The sequence below is a fragment of the Chiroxiphia lanceolata genome, chromosome 2 (assembly GCF_009829145.1).
Source record: "Chiroxiphia lanceolata isolate bChiLan1 chromosome 2, bChiLan1.pri, whole genome shotgun sequence".
NCBI lineage: Eukaryota > Metazoa > Chordata > Aves > Passeriformes > Pipridae > Chiroxiphia > Chiroxiphia lanceolata.
In genome coordinates, this window is record NC_045638.1 from 20,544,443 (window position 1) to 20,565,960 (window position 21,518).

General features: G+C 41.0%; 1 protein-coding gene across 3 annotated transcripts; it reads right to left on the bottom strand.

Moving 5' to 3' along the window:
• Positions 1-1,983: 1,983 nt before the first annotated feature.
• Positions 1,984-11,325, bottom strand: CLDN34 (claudin 34). Of its 3 annotated transcripts, XM_032679641.1 has the most exons (5): positions 10,595-11,325; positions 9,982-10,123; positions 9,729-9,878; positions 4,331-4,466; positions 1,984-3,000 (listed from the first exon to the last, which is right to left on the bottom strand). In XM_032679641.1, coding segments are annotated over exons 4-5 (651 nt in total). In that variant the 5' UTR covers positions 4,332-4,466; positions 9,729-9,878; positions 9,982-10,123; positions 10,595-11,325; the 3' UTR covers positions 1,984-2,350. The 3 variants fall into 3 exon arrangements, with proteins under 3 accessions (XP_032535532.1, XP_032535533.1, XP_032535534.1); XM_032679642.1 differs by lacking the exon at positions 10,595-11,325 and having other exon boundaries at positions 9,982-10,166; XM_032679643.1 differs by lacking the exons at positions 9,729-9,878; positions 9,982-10,123; positions 10,595-11,325 and having other exon boundaries at positions 4,331-4,598.
• Positions 11,326-21,518: the final 10,193 nt, after the last annotated feature.

The following is a 21,518-nucleotide window of genomic DNA, read 5'->3' on the forward strand; positions in this document are numbered from 1 at the left end:
ATAAGAACCATGTGACTATCAATAGACTGGGAAAGGATGCCAAGGGTCCCATCTAGATCACCGCTCTGTCCTGAGATGGACTCTCTCACACCTGCAGTCTTCATGTACTATTTACCTAAACATTTTTGACAAAACTTTATTTTAAAACCCACATATCTCCTTAGGTAAGTATTCCAGTGTTTAGCTGAGGAATTTTCCTCACTATCTAGCTGTGTTTGACATACTACCAGTGTTCCATATCCACACATCAGGAGAGGTGAACATAATCTCCAGTGGAAATAGCAGTGGCAGCAACACAGAAACTTGGCATGCATATGATGATATTTGTTCATTTTTTTTCTCTTAGTCAAGAAGAATATATGTAAATTGAATCCAATAGTTTAGTGAATAGAGCTAAGAAATACAGTTGGGGTTGTTGTGATATTTCTGTGCATACGTTAACTCAACCAGAGTTGAAGAATCGGTAATTTTCTGTTAAAGTTCTACTTCCTGACAAAGATATTGGTAGTTTACCAGTGTGGGGAAATGCTGGCACAAACACATGGATAGGTCTCTTTTTTCCTTACAACCACAATATGATATAATCTAATATTATTGCAGGCCCTGTGGGAAGAGGTAACAGTGCTATTGATTTGCACCTTTAAAACCAAAACCTACCAACATGATAAAGGCTGTATATTAGAAATCAAACTGGAAACAATATATAATAAACAAGCTATTAAACTGCCTTCATTGAAACACCACTTGAAAGTGCTTTACAGCATTGTAAACAGCCAAAAGATAATTCTTGCAGCAATGAAAAAATTACCCATGATGAGATAAGCTGCTGTTTCAGAAGAGACTGGAGAGAAAATGAAGGTGCTGTGGAGTTTCTACATAGTCAGACAGTTCAGAAAAGTCAAGACCATTGGAAGAATGTGTAGGAAAAATTAAACTGCTAGGACAAGTTGGGATAGAAACAGCCACCAGCAAGACGATCCGGGTTGCTGGCATTTTACCCTTGTCTTGCAATGTACAAGAATATATTTTTGTTAGTTTCTTCTCTGAATCCATGAGTATTTTAAAAATGCAGGACAATTAAAAGAGTAAAACTAAATTTACTTAGATCCCTGTGCATTTCTTTAAAAGTGTAATAAATTTTGAGGACCTCTTTCAAGAGATCATCAGTTTGTCAACCCTGGTTGCTCATTCATCCCAATTTCTGAATTTATTTTTTCTTAAATTTGTTCTTATTGCAGCACTTGGGACATTTCTCTTTTTTTTTTTTTTTTGTTGTTTTTTTTTTTTTTTGCTTAGGTGAAGTTTGGTTGTATTTGCCAGAGTTAGCAACTCTGGTTATTACAACCATTGTAGTGGGCTAAGAGAAACAGGTTTTTAGGGAGCGTGTCATCTCCAACCATCGAGGCATCTACATCTTGAAAAAAGGCTTGTCTCTATATTGATTATAAACAGAGCCTGAAGTGACCGGTTTAGATATAGATGTCTACATCAGATGAATCATACCATGAAAGTTGCACTGAATATTCCTGGTTTTGACATCAGTTTTGTAATAACTTGTACAAGTTGTTTCTGTCTTTTGCAATACCTTGGATTCAGTGAAGTGTCTGATGAAGAAGCAAACACTCGCAGACTTTTTGGCTCTGCCTAAGTTAGGAACTAAGAGCGCACCTTCCCACAGGCAAACATGTTTGCAACATAAAATGCAAACAGCTTGAAAGAAAAACAGAAGCAATAAAGACACAGCCCTTTATGTGCCCTAGAGGAAGAGGAGAAACTGGCAAGACATTTGTTAGACAATTCAGGGAAGAGTCATTTGACATAACCATGATGACACTCATATTAGTGGTTTTAAAAGTCTTGACTTGTCACAAAACATACTTACTACAGCTGTAATTAAATAATGGACAAAAGACCTTAGTACAAACAATTCACATTTAATATATGTGATTTCACATTTTTCTAATAAGGACAATTTCATCAGAGCCAGCTCCTTGAGCAGGGTTAATAGTTTACACAAATAAAAAAATAATAATCATGAGTGTTTGTACGTACAAAAGAGGTCAACTGGCAAAATTTAATCACAGTTGCTGCTCAACAGCAGTTATCTCAAAAACGAACCTCTGGTCATATGTGACCATTAAGATGGTAACGCAACTGGTTCATATAAGAAAATAGCTACTATAGACCAAATTAAATTCTGCGTTCCTTACTATTACAACCACTCGTCCTGCTGGCCTTATCTCTTGACTAGGTCTCTTGTTCGGAAATAGCACGGGGGATTGTCCTGTCAGGATTTCGTTGTAGTATTTGCGGTCCCTGGAAATCTGTATGAGAGAGAAAAAAGTCCCACTTAGCAGCAGGAGAATGACAGAGCCACAATCCCAACAGGATTGCAGGACCAGCTTCCTGAGCCACTGCGTACGGAGGGCATGTAATAAGAAGGAGGAAAAGCAATGCTCTGGTTGTGCGTTACAGAATAGAAATTCCAACTCACAGGAATCAGGACACACAGACCAGCAAATATGTAGAAGAAGCCACCCACCAGGAAGAAAGGGGTAATAAGAGTCTTGTGAGTGATTCCCATATACACATTTCTCAGAGCAAATATTGTAGCAGCCAGTCCCAGCAAGCCCACGAACATGGCGATCAACAGGAGACCCTGAGCAGCATAAATTTCATGGGGGACGAAGGACTCGTAGCCACTGAATTTATGGCAGAACTGTTCTCTATAGCCAGGTGAGACGTGAAGGTAACTGATGAAGCAGACTTTCCAAATCCCCACCCAGGCAATGCCAGAGGAGATGATGCTGGTGTTGTCCACGTGCCACACTCTCCATTCCACCATTCCCATTGAAATGGTGCACAAGATCCAGCCTACTGTACCCAGAACGAAGGCAGTGAGCTGGAGGTGTGAGGCATTGACCAGGGAGCTCATCCTCTGGAGGTCTTCTGCTCTGTTGCAGACACTGCTCTGGTTGCCATGTGAAAAAGAGAGAGGCACTGAAAAGAAAAAATAAAATTACAAAGGCAATATTATTTGGGTGAAGAGGTGAACCTGTCAGTGAAAAAGAACGATCAGGAGACTATGTGCGTGTGGAGGGAGGATGGTAGTTATCTTTCCCCAAACTGTAATGGACTGTTGAAATTTAATTTCATGGACAAATAACATATTTGTTTAAATTCTGTATATGTCATCATATCCATGGAGCAGAAAGAGTCTCTGATTAGCTCCCCTTACAATCTCCTTTTTAGATTCACAAAAAGAAAAATTCATGTCTTTTTCCAAGTTATTTTCTCTTGTTAATTAACCATTATGCTCAAAGATCCTTATACATGTTACATATAATCAGGAGCCCTAGAGTTACTGGCTAGCAGAAACCAAATCAGACAAAATCCTCAGGTCCCTGGCTGTTGCAAGAGATCCTACAAAACAGCTGCAGAATCTGTGCTCTTCTCTTCTGGCAGCTGTGGTTTGGTGTAGCAGCCCAAACTGAACAGTCTTCAGCTTTTGTGCCGCCCCCTACTAAGAGTTACTGGGACTGGTGTTAGACAGAAAACACCACAGTTTCAGAGGCATGAGCAAATCTAGACCACAAAGTCTAATACTGAGCACTGAACTTTGACAGTTTTTTAGATTATTTAACATGAATTAGCAGAACACTTGAATTAAACAGAAATATAATGCTCTGAGCAGGGGCTGGAGCCTGGATGTGCTGCCATTGCTTTCCCACCTTCAAACTTTAGCCAAGAGTTCTTTAGTGTTTCACCTTTGCAAATCCCACTAGTTCATAATCTGCCCCAACTTCCCCAGCTCAAAACATCCAAAGACTGTGGTGGAAATATTTTATTTATTTAGTCTAGCAAAAAATTTAAGCTTTGTTTGCTGACTGTACATTCTGAATGTGAATTAGGCTTTATTCTATTTAAAAAAACCCAAACCTGTTAATTCCCGCATCTTTTGCACAACGTCTGGATAATTATATGAATGATCTGTGATCAGAGAAGATGTGACCTTGAATTTATAATGCAGATCTGAAAGGTTCTAGGAATCTCTATATTTAAAATACCTTTTCTTCTGCTTCTATTTCATTCAAGATTGAAGAAATATTGTACCAACTCAGTCTAATAATAGATAGATCTGCAACAATGTTTTGTTACTAAAGCAACAACTTTTCTATTTACTGATCTTAACTAAACAGATTCAGTAGATGATACAATCTAGTTGCAAAAATCCATCTGTGGAAATCTTAAATAAAAAATATCTTCATAACAATATGGCCTTAGGCAAACACTGTCCATCTTCTTATACCAGTGCTCATTACATACTTACTTCAGTCCTGAAGCTGATGCCAGCAATAAGAGGATGGGACAGAGTGATTTTTGATGCCAGCCAAACACAGCAACATCTGCAATGTTATCGTTTTGGCCTCCCAGCTCACCTGTGTATCTCCAATAGGACTGATTTCCTGTGAGACATATTAATTTCCATTATTGCAAGTGTACATTTAATCCTCTCTGGCATGGAGGAAATTGCTCTGGAAGAGTCTCCTGTATTTTTATCTACTTAAACTGAAATCAATTTATAAATACTTTCTATATTTGCTTATAAACCCCCCTTTCTAATTAACTGTTGTTACCAGACACAGAGCACAGTAACCCCACAGGATATTATGAATGGTTTTCTTTCTGTCCCAGTTCCACATCAAAATAGCATCTTTTCTGTTCATGTCCAGGGATGGGAAGGTAGGAGATAGAAATGAGCACGAGCAAGGGAGTCCCATGCTGACTCCCTTCTGCTTCTGCTGGAATCAGCTGAGCCCACAGTAGCTAAACCTGAACCACATGAAAACACCACTTTGTGCAGAGCCTCTATGTCTGTAATACTTCTCGTGTACATCATAAATATTCATTTAAACAACTTGCTGGTATCAAGGTCATAAAATATAGGTCAGCAGGTGAATCCCTGTCATCGAAAGCTTTTCAGAGTATGTTATCAGTGTCTAACTTCATTGATTGAATGTACCCACCTGCTTGCTCACAGAATTAAATGAGATTGTATCTGCAATTCTGAGGCCCCTATCAAATCTTCACATGCTAAGACACTTAGAATTGTCTCCAGAGTTGAATTATACAATTAAAAAATAGGAAAAGTACGTTTTCCTTTAAGATTCACAAAAAAACCCCACAGAACAAGCAAATGCAAGATGAAAGAATTCAAGGTTTATACAAAAGTTCTGAAAACATTGGAGAACAACCAGCTGACAAAGATGGGCTTTAGGTGAATTATCAAATGTCTAGACACACAAAAAATTGCATGATTCATTTTGGCTCATTCCTCCACACCCTGCCCACTGGAGCTTATTTGATCTAACCTGGTATCACTGACTTAGAGAAAGAACAAGGTTCAAAAGAAGTACTTTTGAGATCGATGATGAAATTGAGTTATAGTTCTCATACTTGCCTATTTTGGAATATCAAACAGAAGCCTATTTTTACTACCTCCTGATATTAAGATTCAGCAAGAAAATAAGGAACAAAATATCAAGGTAAAATAGTTACAGGATTTTTCTTACCATATGAAAACATGTCAAAATTAAAGCAAATCAGTTCCTGATTACAGTGTCTATCAGTATGAATATTAATAAACACACAATAGGTTTTGCTGATATCATCAAAAGAGAACAGTGCCAGAAGCACTGTTTTTAAAGAAAACCTTTAGCAACGAGGATCAGGGAAACTCATTTTCCCCCAGGTGTAGCAAGATACGTTGATTTTTCAGGACTACTGTGTCAAGTATTTCCAAAAAAGACAGTTTGCTTGCAGATGCCAAGGAAAACCGTGAGCGACCTGCAGAGGGCGTCTCCCTCCAGGATTTCACCCATCCCAGAGGCTCCCTTGCTGAGACCTCAAGAAGGGAGGGAAGGAGGAAGGGAGGGAAGGAGAAAGGAAGGGAGGGAAGGAGGAAGGAAGGGAGGGTGAGAAGAAGGTTGGAAGGGAGGTTGTAGCAAGAAGAGCAACAGGGCCCTTGGCAAGGCTGGGGTGAACAGCAGCACCTGAGTCAGGGCTTTGTAAGGTCCCTTCGAAGCCATGGACAAGCTTTTTGTCTCAGCTGGACCCTGAAAAAGGTCACACCTTGGGGGTGACACTGTGCAAGTTTTCATCCACAGGAGGTGGGTGATGCAGGTGTTGAACTTGGCTAAAACACCAGCAGTTCCATTCCTGTAGATTGCAAAGACAGAGGCATCCCCTTTGGAAAGGAAGAATTTGATCTGCCACCAACTTGTCACCCACAAAAAAAAAAAAAAAAAAAAATTGTATGGCAGGCTGTGCTAACACAGACAGCATAATCTGTTGTCTGGTTTCATGCTTTAGTTTAGTTTCATTTATTCTATAAATATTTTGAACTAATTTAATTTGTGTAGTAAGATTACCTAGGTGGTCTGAATAATACCATGATGCAACAGTATCACTATACGAAAAGTCGTAAGGCAAATGAACTCATTCAGTCAGCTACAGGAGGTCCTCTGAGTAATCAGTTGGTGTCACTGCCATGTGGTTCTTGATTCTGCAGCTCACTCAAAGCTGTAGATTTCAGCATTCCAAGTCTGCACACAAGCCACTTCATGGAATGGAGTCAGCCTACAAAGGCAATCTTGCCAAGAGGATCAAGCTAGGTCTGCGTGGTGTCTCTGTCAGTGAAAGAAAAGCATGACTGAAAACCCTTTTCACCCAAAGAAGTGAGAAATGTTTTGAGAGGTGGCTATAGTGCCATCTCTCAGTGTCCCATGATTTCATCCACATTTTCATTTAAAATCAACTCAGTCCAATCCAATAAGCATTCCAGTAGCTTCTGGAGTCAGTCTTGGGAAAGTCCAGAGACAAGAGCTAAAAAAAAGAGAGCTGCTTCTACAGGCTTTTCATTTTCTCTCTTAGTACATCTTTCATTTCCTTCATTTGGAAGGGCTTTCCTTCACAGATGTATTTCAGGCAGGGACCTGAATAAAAGCCAAATAGAATCATAGAATGTTGGGTTGTAGGGACCTTAAAGACATCTCGGTCCAACACCCTACTATGGGCGGGGAAACCTCTTGCTCAAAGACCCATCCAACCTGGCCTCGAACATTTCCAGGGATGGGAGTCCACGATTTCTCTGGCAGTCTGTTCCTGCAGGCAAATGCAGGGAAAAAAAATCCCCTAGCATATCTCTCTTAATTCGTGCATTTAAGTATTATTGGACCTATGACATTACTGGGTCTCAGGACTCCCTCAGAGGGGAATGAGGGCCTGTGCAGGAACAGATGGTCCAACTATAGGGTAGCATAAGACAGTGCCCCCAACCATGCAATCACCCACAAGACTTGTCTTAAATGAATCATTTTCTATGATAGTTTAAGAGCCAGATGGCTCCCGCTTTCAGCGGCAAGGAGGGAGTTTGCCGTTTAGCAGAGGTCCTTTAGAGGTTGGTATGTGCTGGGTAATAACATTCCTCAGCATCAGCATGCCCTCTGCAGTATCTGCCCCCATCTGGAACCTGAGGCCCCAGCAGAGCTGGATGGGTCAGTCATTAACCCTTGAGCATAAGCTCTCAGATATTGAAAGAGGCTGCAGGGAAGTGTCAGATGGAGCTAGGGCTTGTCGTATGAATTTGTGGAAGTCTTACACAATTGCATGATCCTTGACATGATACTCAAAAAGCCTGTACTAATGCCCTAGACCCTTAAGTTTGGATGTGTCTAGAAGAGACATCATAAATAGTTTTAGTCTTCTAACATCCTGTTGCAGCACAGCTCTGGTTGAAATATGGGCTTTATTGTCTAAGGCTGTTACTTGCTGTGGTCCTGGCCACAGAGAGTTGCTAGCATGTGCTGCTAAAACTGTCTATTTCTAGTTTCTTCAAAAGACATTTAAACAAACACTCAGTGTGGCAATTGTTTGTTCCTAGTTTCTAGAATAAAGTTAGCTGCATTTATGGCCCATTCCTTGAACACAGTCTCCCTGACATTCATGAAGTCTTGAACCCTGATATCTCATGTTTAGTTCCAGCTGTCTCTAACACATTTTCAATTAGAAAAGATAAACTAATGGGTGCTAGCAATTCTGGAAAAGTCCGTTCCAGATATAAACATGCCTTATGTGCTCCTTCCTCCAAATGTCACTATCCAGTGTTATGAACTCTGCTCCTTCACTTACACATTGTGTTCCAAACAAGCAAACCAAAGCAATCTTTATTTCTGTTCCCCCAAGTAGTGAATACATTGAAATTAGCTGTGTAAAAGTTCTTTGCTTACTTCAGGAAAAATAATTGATTTGCTTTGATGGTAGGATGAAGAGAAATCAATAATTTCTATATATTCTTCACGTTTTTTCAAACCCTAATTCACTTTTCTGTGGGTTGAGCCCACCTTAAGCTCTTTGTTACCTAAGGAAACGTTGCAGGTTTGTAGGCAGTGAGACGGCCGTGGGTTTGACCCAGGACCCAGATCCACCCATATATCAGAGTTTCACAGGTTGTTTGCCTCTGTCTTGAAGGAAGCTCCATTTAGCACTGAAGTAGAACAGTTTTAGGGATATTTCCAAAATGACAGCCCTGAAAACCAAGGCTGATACCCTGGCTGTGTTGAGATGGCACCCTTTCAGTAAGCTTCAGAAGCAGAGAGATCCCAAAAGCTTGCTTACTTGTGTGTCTGCACAGAAAAAAAGAGCTCTGAGGGGGAGGGTAGTGTAACTAAGGCAACCATACCCAGGTCCAGAGAGCTCACACACACAGGGAAGATGAGGGTACTGGAATACAGCCTCGGGGCTTGGGAAGATGGCACCAGAGGCGACACCTCTCTACCCAAAGAAACGGGAACCTAATGCTTCTTGGAACCTGCAGGAGAAATAAGGAATTTCTGGGCACCTGGAGTGTCAGCCTGGACATGCTGCACGGGCACCAGGTCAGGGGAACGAGCATCGCCGAGCCGAATGCATGGAAGGACGCTACTGCCGAGAAGGGAAACGGGAGAGCACACAACCTGCACACAGCAACCTGTTCATGACATTTCCTCCACAGACAGTGGGTGGGTGGTTGAAAGGAGGGCTTTCCAAAAGGATAGGAGGCAATCCTTGTTTCTTAGTAAATGATAGCAAAGCTAAGATAAAATACACTAAGAAATGTTCCAACAGACGAGCAAAGTCTGCGTCTCCCTGTCCTGCAACCCATCTGCCTGTTGAAAGAAAGTTTTGCTCTAGGAATTCCACGGCAACTTGTAACCACCTTAAAGAGAAAGTTCAAGACAGACTCTTCCACAAAATTTTTTTTTCCCAGCCAATGTAAGCAGGAATTCATTAATTTCCACTTACTTCATGTTTTAAGCAAATATTCTTGCTTTAGATATTGTTAGGCACTGCATGCATTTGAAATTAACATTCAAATCCTGCTTTTGTAAAGTTTTATAGCCTAGATGTAGCTTTATTGGGACTATATGTACATGGTTTACTAACCAAATCCTTTGTTTAATGTAAGTCTTGCAGCAGAAAGGGAGTTTAAAAAGCCCCAACAGCATAGTAATTCAGAGGTCTCTTCTTAGCAATATCCCTATGATTTAATGCTTGCAAACTTAATTCTTCAATTCCCAATTGGAAAAGCTTCTTTATAGGAAACAAACAAATATTTAAATCTCTCCCATCTGTTCTCTATCAGCACTTCATAAAAAGTCATATTAAAAAAAAAAAAAAAGGGGACTTACTTCTGTGAGTCTGAGAGTTTGCCTAAGGCTGTGAAGCAGTGTCAGCTGGATGAAGCAAGTTCCAGAAGGGGAAGTGGAAAAAATGCCCGTGCAAATTGTCCGACTTGTTATGCTACCAATAGGTACCTCCAGTTCCTTGTCACTCTCCCACTAAGTCAACAAAGATGTAGGAAGTAAGTTAATCATTAACATATTACAAAAATATGAAAGCTTTACCGTGTGCCATTTATTCTAATTGCTTTAAAACACTTACCAAAACACATAGATAACTCCCATGGAAAATTCGGTTTCCTGTAAGATACCCATTCAGAAAATCTGCCTTTTTGATTACACGATTTTCCAGCTTGAGACCACGATGCCCCTGCCTGACAGCCCGAAGGACACGGAATTCTCATCTGAAAGAGAACAAAGTGATTTCATAATCCTTTCTTCTTTGTTAGATTTTTCTTCCTGTATTTATGCAGCTCTCCAGTGGGAAGAAATATAGGGGCGAAGGAGGAGGGCTTTCAAGGAGTAAATTCAAGCTGAACTGGTCTCTTGATGGACTGTGGTTGGCAGCACCCATACTTTAGTACAAACAGTACTGTGTTTGCTATCCCAGATGCTTAACAACACACATTTTTAAAAATTATGTTTGCCTTGCTTCATGGTTTTCCCATGAATGTAAACAAGGTTCTTACAATTGGAGAATGTTCTTAACTCCATTCTGATTTCTCCTCTTTGAACCTATTCTAAACTCTGCTAAGGTCCAAATGACGCACTGGTCCTACAGTAGGAGGACATTTCAAAGCCTGGTGTTAAAGATAGGTAAGTTTAATTTCATAGAAATCTCCTGAAATGGGAAGCCTCATCGAAATTCTTCTCACCTGCAACATGCGACATGGCTGGCCATTGCACCACTAAAGAAGGCTGAAAAGTCATAATTCACGTCCTTCGCTTTTCTGCATCACCTTTAATCCCTCTCTTGCTCTGTCTTCCAGCCAATACGTCTGATCACCGGTTTCATGTGCAGGTAATGCAGCCTGGCCACGGCAACAGAATCTTGTCATCTTCTGCAGCTCTCCAGTCTGGGATCTTCTCTCTGGCTGGTCACAGCTGGATGGGGTTGGTTTTATGCACAGGCAAACTCAGCTGCTCAGGCTTTGCTGTTGCATAACAAAAAGCCTGAGATGCAACACACCCATGGGCCATCCACCCGATGGGCTGCTGTCAGCTGCTAGACTGAGTATGGCCTTTTGACATGCTGATGAGCCTGCTGATTCAGAAGGACAGCATCCTTGGGCAGTAGGTAGCTGGCAGATAGATTCCTTTCCTTGCATTAATAACTGTGTGAAACAAAATATGCAGGCAAAACTACTGCTGATTTTACACGTGAAGCTGCTGCATGCAGCCTACTCTGTGATAGGAGTGGCATCCCCTACACTACTCCCAGAACAACAGTTCTTCGCTCCCCAGTTTCTCTATCTCTGATCTATTCCTCCTCAGTCACGAAAAAACCCTGCAAAACCCGACACAACAAAACCAAACACACTGCGATGTTTTAGAGATTAAACTGTACAGAAAAATAATGATTTCACTATATTTGTCAGCCACCCTCAGTGCAATGAAGTTTAATTCAACTGGAAATCTACAGTGCTTAATCTGTGATAACATAACCAGCAGCATAAGCACAATCACATTAGTGAGAAATACGATATGCACAAAATGGAATGGAAGCAAGATAGGAAGTGAATGACAGCATTAAGTGCTTTTTCTTCTCAGTGTATGATTATGATAAACACATTCATTTTTACTGTAATAGTGACAAATTATTAGGAAGCAGATGGAAATTAACTAAGTTTCTGACTATTTAAAGGAACACATTTTACACATCAGACTTTATTGCTCTTTGAATACCAATGGTTAAAACTTTTTTCAGGCAGAAAACATTTGCTTTCTTCCTTCTGTGGCCTTGGCCCAAAGTGCATTGAAATCAGTGGAAAGAGCTCTGCTGACTTCAAAGGCGTTTAGATCAAGCATGGTCCCTTCTGTGGTTTACAATTTCATTGTTCAATACCACAGAACAGGAAATATTTGTTTCAAGTTATTTTTCCTTTTATTTGCCACGCTGAAAAAAACAACCTGAAATCAAGAGGTTGTGGAAGATGCATTGCCCAACAAGTAGCAGCAGACAGAGCCTGTAAATAGCTCAGAAGCTCAGGTACAAGTACTTTCTCACTTTTTTTTTCAAGACAAAGGTTATTTCTTCCAGAAAGCACAGCAGCCTCCCTACATGCAGCTTGCCAGTCTGTGATCTGTGAACTGGGGATTAGAATTGTTGCCTCCTCACTCTTGGTCACTCACTGCTTGACCTCAGTGGATTATCAGACCAATATCTGTCCAAATCCAACACTGAACCTAAGTGTGGGCCTCTAAAACCACAGCTTGAGCCTCAGAAAAATATTTACATAAACACCTTTCCTAACTATACACCTTTACGGCCAAACCAAGTTGTCCTTTAAAACCTGTGAAATTCAGAGATGAGACAACTCTACCAACTCAACACAACTCACATCATTAAGTGCTTCATAGCCCAGCAGCAGTAGACCTTCTTCCTGTTTTGCCCATGCCTCTTCAACCATGGATCACAAATACATTGTGAACAGTATGTTAAATGGCATCAAAAAGCAAAACTTAAAAGATGTGTTTTCAGAGATTGCACAATAACCTCATGCCAGTTGTTGCCCCACTGTTGAGGCAAATCCCATAAATAGCCCACGGGACAGCTGAATAGCTCCATAGCTGTTGCAATAACAACCCCCCAAGATGGACTTTTGAAAGGGTTAAACCCCCCTGCACTTCATAGCACATGCCTGAGGAAGGGGGAAGAAAGCCCCCAGGAGAGGGGGTTGGGAGCCCACCAAGTGGGTTGGCTCTATGTTGCTTTGCAGATGGAGGTGGCCAGAGGTGATGGGATGAATGAGCCACTGGAGGCTCCTTCCTGTGTTCCTAAAAATGACCCTGAGGCAGTGGTGCTCTTGTCACGGCATGGCAAAGAGCTCAATTGTTTAACAGCTTGACTTTTGCTTTTAGAGTGATTACCACTGTCTATCCTGCCAAGTCAGGCTAAGGCTGGGATGTGCAGTAGCCAGGCTGCCCAAGGCTTGCCCCTGAAGAGAGGCACCTACTGCCAACCTCAAGGGGCTCCACAGGGAAACACTACATATTGTCAGATACTTAACTCAATCCCAAACTACACTGACCCTGTTTATAGCCCCCAGCAGGTACTGCTTGTTTTTATGGTTAATCCCATTGACTGGGAAGTTCTCTGGCTCCAGAGAACATGGTAATAGTTTTGTTGTGATTATGTCATTGTATTTTGGTGGCTTTGATTTCTCTTCTGTTTTGTGAAGTCCCAAATAAACATTCACAAGCTCAGTCTCTACTATCCTCTGTCTTAGTTCCACTTGTATTTTTTTCTGTCCAGTGTGGGTGAGATCTAGATGTGTTTTAGCCTAACACTACAGCAGACTCTGACATTATAAGAGGAAGATTATATGTTGTCCCTCCTAGCAAGAGAGATTGTTCAATGTCCAATTTAGGAATTGTGAGCTAGGGAGCCTGTGCTTCACCCGCATCCGGACTTGCTTCCTTTCAAACAATCTTGTGCAGCACTAATATCCCTATCAATGGTCAAATACTTTTTAGTGCTTCTTCTGTCCAAACTATGTCAGAGAGCTTTTGTCCACCATCTATACCACTAGTAGTGTCCTCAGAGACCCTGCTGACACAGTAATATCTCTTTTTTTGTCCTTAACTTTCCCTGGATTGCCTTATAACCAATCTAGAAGACCCTCAGAAACTTCCGACAAAGAAGCTGACCCTTCTACTGTTGGTCAATTAAAAACAAGGGAGAAGTGGGAACATACAAAACACAGCTGCCCAGACTATCTCCAGCATATGTTGTTTAGACATTTTCATCAGAGACCAGCAACTGTGGATCCTTTAGAATGGGCTTATTATTAGTTTTTGAAGCAAAATTGAGATGACTATTAGAGACTCAAGAATTTTAAGAGGGGTGATTTTACTGTGATCGCGACTCGACAAGGGGCTGATTTAAAACCAATAAGATTTGTCTCTGGCTCAGCAAGAAACCAGTGTTCTTTTCCTGGAGATGCAGAACAAAAGCTTGCATGCATGAAATGAAGGGCTGCTAAAATTAGATGCACTCTTGTGGTTTGGGTAGGCTCCTGGTTATTCCCAGATACCCAAAAGTAGGTCATTCAAAGCTTAACAAAGACATTTCCCTCACACTTGACATTTCAGAGCCAATGGAAAAGACCACCTGATGGGAGGATGTTATCAACATGTCACACTCGGGTTTCACTCTGCCTTGGCAGTGCTTCTGCACTGTGAAGGAGCTGCAGTGCTACACCACCAGGCCTTTTTTCACTTAATTAGAGCTGATTTAGCAGCTTGTTCTTATCAGCTGTTAGAAGTAACAAGAAAATCAAATAGCTATGAAGTTTCATTAAAGGAAACGAAAGTAAGAGATCAATAGAAACCTTTAACTGGTAACATAGCATGAAGGTTTAACAGCTTTACGAATTAACTCCCTGCACAAATGATGGGGCACTATTAAAATACTACTTTAGGAGAAACATGTGAATCACCAGTTGCCCATTGACCGTGGCCAGGATCTCAGCTAGAAGATCTTCAGGATCTTTACTGTCATCCTAAAAGGGTTTCTGTACCTTTGCCCCAATTCCTGGCTATCCTTTTACCTGAACAATCACTGTGATCTTTCATCTGACCAGTGCTCTATTTAGATTATTGCAGAAGGAAATAAATAGAAATGTTCTGGCGACCCAGAACACAGATAAAATAGGATACCGCAGAAAGTAAAACGGATTTCTTATGAACAACCTTACTGGCACAAGCTGGGTGCCAGTGGAGAGCAGGATGTAGTTTCATAAAGAGCTCCAGACAGGGCAAATGCCTTAAATATGTGAAGAGCAGCTGCTTTTCAAAAGTGTTTTATTGCAGCAACTCCAGCTCAAAAGGAAGACAGCTCTACTTCTCATCCTTGTGCTGGTCTGTCATTTACCTGGGCATTGGGGAAAAGGAGTGTCAAACTTTCCCTCAAAGCACTCCATAGCCAGCTTACAAATTACAAGGCAAAGGAGATGAAAGGCCATCAATTCTCCAATGATGCTGGCTCCAAGTACATGCAGGGGACAATTTCAAAAAGTCAGGACAAGCACCTGGAAGAGCTGATGAACAGGGGAATGTTTTTTAAGGACAGCTAAATTGGTCAGTACAGGAGCACTGCTAGGAGACTCGCTCATATACAATCTCAGAACACATGAGAAAAAACAAAAGCAAACTTGGTAACTAATCAAACTGGTATAAGGGGAAGAGTTTATGGCAATTCCTATTGGTACATGTGTGGAGAGGGTCTGTAATGGAAGAAAAAAGATAGTTTGAGGCATGCTGCCTGAAGTGCTCAAGCCCCATTTGCAAGCCAAGGGCTTGCAAATTCCCATCTATTTTCCTGACCTGTCAGCCGCATGTTATAATTACTTCTGCTCTTTTAAGACCCCAGTTATAAAACTGTAGGCAATCTAAATATTTACTGAAGTAGTCACACCTTGGTATCTGACTGTGTAATGTAAGAACAGCAAACACAAAAGGTGGATTTATGGTGACCATAAAATTTTCTTTCCCAGCTTCCTGACTTCCAGAGACTTTACGGCCAACCTTCACACTGCACTTTCCCTGCTGCTGTTCATGACAACAGCACTGCACTCCCGACACCCTTAAACATTTGCACCTAATTTCTGTTTTCATGTATCTGTCTTGTACTCGCTGGTTCTTGAGAGGGTTTCCTCTGCTTTAAACAAGTCTCATGTTGTATATGATGCTCAGTAGCACAAACACAGCAACTTTTAAATCTCAGTTTTGATCAGTGAGTACTCGGGTTGTGTTATGAGATACTCTCTCTACTCTCTAATAATTTACATGAGTGTCTTCTCTCCTTTTCCAGTTTTTCAACACCTTTGCATTGGACATGGATAGTGGAATTAGACACAATAGTTTAGAAAGTTTATGAAGTTTTCAGTAATATTGCATCGCAAATTACTTCTTTCCCCACATTCCACTGTTTCAGCCTTTTTTTTAGAGCTTAGAGCTCATGTGAGCTGTTCATTCACTGTGACACCACACACTTTTTGAGAATCACTGTTTTCTGGTCTATATGTCATCCCCCTGGCCATGTGATCTCCACCACTTGCTTTTGATTAATTGCTTTGCATGTCACCATATGAAATGATAATTTGTTTGAACACACCCAGACTACCAATTTTGCTCTATACAACTTTCCTCTTCATTGTTTGCCATATATGCGGCAAACAGTGACCATTATCACTGGGCTTCTCTTGTAATCATCTCTTGTTGGTGTGTTGGAACTGCCCATTGCACAGAAATGCTGGTCTACGTAACTCCACCTTTGCAAAACTAGTGAGATAATAAAGTTTACTCACATAGTTCTTTTTTCCATATTGCAGCAAAAATAGGAAGAAAAGCTTTTTTTTTTTTTAATTCTCAAACTATAATTGTATACAAACACACAGGGTTTGGAGAACAGGGTAGCTGAACAGTCTTGTAAAAATCCCTATGTCTTAAATGCCAGAGACATATCTTCTCCAAAAAGAGTCAGTACCTGCAAGCAGTTGACAAATAGACCTGCAATTAATGCTGCACACCACACCACCTTGGCTTTTAGAATTTAATGCTAAATTAGTGCCCCAAGGCACAGATTAATCCCACTTCTGATTTCAATGCCTAAATTAGCTTTATCTGCCAAGAGGAGGAGAGATATTTGGGTTGAATCAAGTTCTTTCAGCAACCCTCCCCAGCTCGGTTATCGAGAGAATCAAGGCCAATTAGGCTCCTAATTTAGGCCATTAGCTATATCCCTAAACTGCAATCCAGATCTAGCAGCCCATGCATGCTGAGGAGTTGGACTTCAAAACTGATATGTGTCTGAACCCAGGCACCTCGGACTATAAAAAAAACCAGGACAAAGGTGCATCTGCAGTGGTATCAACAACCTTTGGCACTTATGCTGCAATTATACAGCACTTTAAGCTTGAATTCAGAGCTTGATATTATATCCTGCATCTGGAGATGGTTGAAAAGCTGGACATGAGCCAAAAGTGTGGGCTTGCAGCTCAGAAAACCAAATGTATCCCTGGGCTGTATGAAAAGCAGCGTGGCCAGCAGGGCAAGGGAGGTGATTTTGCATGGAATGCTGTGTCCAGCTCTGGGGTCCCCAGCACAGGAAGGATGTGGACCTGTTAAACTGGGTCCAGAGGAGGGCCAGGAAGATGATCAGAGAGTTGGAGCTGCTCTCCTATGATGAACGATTGAGAGGTGGGGATGTTCAGCCTGGAGAAGAGAAGGCTCCAGGGAGACCTTATAGCAGCCTTCCAGTACCTAAAGGGGGCCTACAAGAGAGTTGGAGAAGGAATTCTTAACAAGGCCATACAGTGACAGAACAAAGGGGAATGGCTTTAAACTGAAAGGGCGTGGGTTTAGATTAGGTATTAATAAGAAATTCTCTACCATGAGGGTGGTGAGGCACTGGCACAGGTTGCCCAGACAAGCTGTCAATGCCTCCATCCCTGGAACTATTCAAGGCCAGGTTGGATGGGGCTCTGAGCAAACTGGTGTAGTGAAAGGTGTCCCTACCCATGGCAGGGAGTTGGAACTAGATGATCTTTAAGGTCCCTTCCAACCTATGCCTTTCTATGATCTGGCAGGGCACAGGGGCACATTCTGGTCACCCTTCTCCATAGACTATTTCTGTTTTCTAATTCACTGATTGCCTACCATGAACTATGCAAGAAGGTCCTGGGAACAGAAACCCAAAATCCTTCACTCACTATTGATACCCAGATGGCAAGGCTGAATATTTAGATCTGCTTTGCTTCTTGCTGTCTAAATCATGCTTTCCTGGCAGCACATGATGATCCAGCTTAAAGAGGAATTGGGTATTGCTCTGCCCTCAACCAGACACCTGGTATTAAACTGAGCTCTGAAGAGGTGGCAATTAGGGAAGCAAAACCCCAGAGAATAGGCCTGGTCACTCACTCAGTAAATGTGCAGTGTGCTCTCCAAGATGGAAAACACCCTCATTTCCCAGCCTGTGTGACTAAAGCATCTCGGCATGCCTAGCTAGCTGGGCTATTTAGTGAATTTAGGTGGACCATAGAGAAAGGATGACTTCTTCCTCAAAGGATAACTTCCTTAATGCTGTCAGTGCCAGAGAGCTGTGCCAGTGTCTCCCGAGCCAAGAAAGAGGCACAGAACTGAATGCACAGAACAGCATAATAGACTCTGCACATAGTGAGATCTGAGATTCCAAAATTCCAAGTTGTTCCCTGTAACTTTGATTTTCAAAGATGCTTTAAGGTTTTTTCACACTACAGTAATTAGAAAAGCCTGCCCTAGCATATGGAGACAGTATGGCTCTGCTGTATCACGTACACGGAGAAAGAAAACAGGAAATTCACAGTTCTAAAGCCTTTACCACTGGTATAGTTTTTCTTCCTTCAGGGCACTGATCCTTCCAGGTTTCTCGGTTTTCACTCCCTTCGATCTGTATCACCTCATTAATAAAAGAATGACTCCTCCACCCCTTTCCAGTCAGTGTTGGCCACTTCGATCATCACAGCTTGATTTCCCTTTTTATCTCTGGAGGAACCATACCTGTGTGAGAAAGCTGCTGAAGCTGTAACTCCTGGGAGTGGCTATGAATAGCACTCACAGGACATCATGCTTTTCATATTTGATACTGAGATAAACAATCTTATCTTCCATTGCTTATTATTTAGCCGGCTACTGCTTCATTATATTTACATTCTCTGAGGCTGTTAGACAGACACAAGCTAATTTATCAGTAACGAAACACTATGAACAGCAGACAGCTGGGAAGTGAAACAGAGTTAAAACTAAAGGCTTGAAAACAATCTTCATTGGAAGATTTTGTTAATTCCCTCAGGCTTTTGGACTTTACAGCTCTGCCGAAATCCGCATTTCGGTAAAATTCTTGGTGACTGGACGCTCATTACCCAGTTTACAGAACATGCTCTCCATCAGGTGCCCAGCAAATGATGCTGTCACAAGGACATCAGCAAACTAACAACTCTTGTAATGTCTCAGACCACACCTTTCTCAGAGCCAATATTGGCTCCTCTCACAGAAGCTGCTTGGAATGAATAAAGTTTAGTTAACGCAGTTGCAACTTGGTATGTGCATAAGAAAAGTCTTCTTTCACTAATCCCATTAAAAATGTATGAATATAGATCTAAAATTCTTGACTGTTCTCATCTGGTGCATGTAGCATGCAAGCTGCATTGAGATGCCATTTTGCTGAGATTTATGTTACTGAAAGTAGGTACGACTATTCTTTCTATATCTTTCATCACCTTGTACATCTTCAGCTTCACGGTCACAAATCCATTTGCTTTAATTAAAATCTCTCCTGTGTTTAGACAGGCAACCACAAACAGCAAATTAAAGTGTTCCAATAAAAGAGGACATGCAGTGGGAATCTGGATGTTCTCCATTGGTACTATTGTATTTTAGGTTAAGAAATAACACCTAGTGAGCAGGAGGTACACATAATTCCTCATTCTGCTTCACCCCAGAAAAGGTGCCAGCAACCACTGCATTAGGAGTCCAGATATTCTTGGTATTCCATCCATGGCATTGGCCAGCACCACAAAAGGCAGTCAAAAGCAGCAGCAACAGGTACTGACAGTGTGTAACTCTCTTGTTAACTTCCCCAGTGAGCAGTTTGTTGAACCAAGGATAATTAAGAGGAAGGGAGAATTTGACTTATATCAACAGACTCAATTAAAATTGACATGGCTGGCAGTAGCAAAAGGCACAGCCTAGTCACAAGGCCATCTCCCTCTGGGCAAATTTAGTAGACTGCCTCCAAGATAGAGATATCAAAGCATCTAAAAATGAAGCCATTGCGAGGATTTTTAACATAGGAGAAAAAAAAAAAAAAGGCATTTCACTAGCCTTGTTCTCAGGAAAGGGTCAACTGCTGTGACTAAAATAAAACTCAGCCTAAGATACACAACTGCCCATTGGCCCACGTGGTTACAACCAAGAAAAAGGTCTTTAACGTAGCCCATCTTGAAAAGACACTTGTAGGTGTGGCTATTGTAGTCTGAGTGAGAATTACCTTCTGCTATTGAACTGCACTGAATTTATTTAAATGCATTTTTCCTCTGAAATGTGTTAAATTAGCCTATTTCAAATTGAACACTTTATTCATAGAAATATTATCAAAAGAGCAGGTAGGAAAATGAATCCAAAGATTTCAGGGGTGAATTGTTAATCCACATGGGTGACCCATCTTACAGTTGTGGATCATTGTAATTAGTTAAGATGCAGACTGGGAACTGGGGTAAGTAAATGTGATGGCCAATTTACCACTGCTGACAACTAACAATATATAATGCAGTACGTCAAAGACGTAATTATTAATTTTTATAACATTTACTCTGTGAGCATGTTCCACCCCAGTATGTAGAAAAAAACAATTTATAGTCCAAAAATTTATCGAAAACTGAGAAGCCCTTAATTAGAATAAACCCTCTGAACTTCTGCAATTAATGACTGGACACTAAAATAGGAGTTGGTATTCTACTGTGTATCATAAGGCCTTGATAGAGCTACTGAATTGTCAATAGGTTACTTCAGCTGTAAAAACTGAGACAATTAAGTACACCAAAATTAATCATTAGAGCTTGATTAGGAAAGAACACCATTAAATGGTGACTCTTGAAATCTGAGGGTCTCAAACACCCCACAACAGAAAATAAAGAGCCTAATTTCAGTTAAAAGACAAACAATTTTTTTTAAATTGAAATAGTACACAAAAACTAGACTGTTATTCCCCTAGAGCTGCTATCCTGGATTATACCTATTGCTCATGACAACAGGCACTAACAGGTGGGTCTGTGTACAAAGAGAGAGGGAAAAGAAAGGGGTGAAAAGGAAGTTTAGAAAAATCCTACAGATACAAAGAATTTTTCCTTCCCTAAGTTCCTTTTCTCAGATAGTTTCTTTGATAAACACCTTCATAGAAAATTACAATTACAAAAAAAAAAAAAAAGACAATTTCCAGGATGATTTATCAAGCTATGATCCTGTGACCTATGGTCACCTCCACTAAGAATTTGGGCACACTTGGCAGTGTTTCCCAATAAAGCAGAAGATTATGCAGTTAATCTGAGAATCCCCATTAAATTGAAATTAAACAGTTTCTGTGGAAGTCTGTTAAGAGTTGGAGACTTCACAGTGATCTGTTCTTGTAAAAAATCTTGAGCACCACTGAGATAATTCTAAATACGGGATAAAGCTGAAACAGTGTAACTGCCCAAGTGGAAAAGTCTAAGCTGCTTCCCTGGTATATACTCTATAAGTAGTGAAAGATTGATTTATTTTATCTACTTCATAACACATTTTCCTTTCTGCCATCCCCTATTCACACACTTAAAATACTAAATAGACATGAACACATTTCTGGTACTTACACAGAGACCTTGAGAATGATCGATTACTCAGCATGTGAAAAAAGCTGCGAAAAGACAGCAAGCTGCTTCAGACCGTGAGATAACTGGCCTGGCATTTAAAAGCTCAAAGCACTGTTGACAGGCACTATGAGATGGCCAACACTGCCAAGCAAAGCAGTAGCTTTTGACATTAAAACTGTACACAAAGACTAAC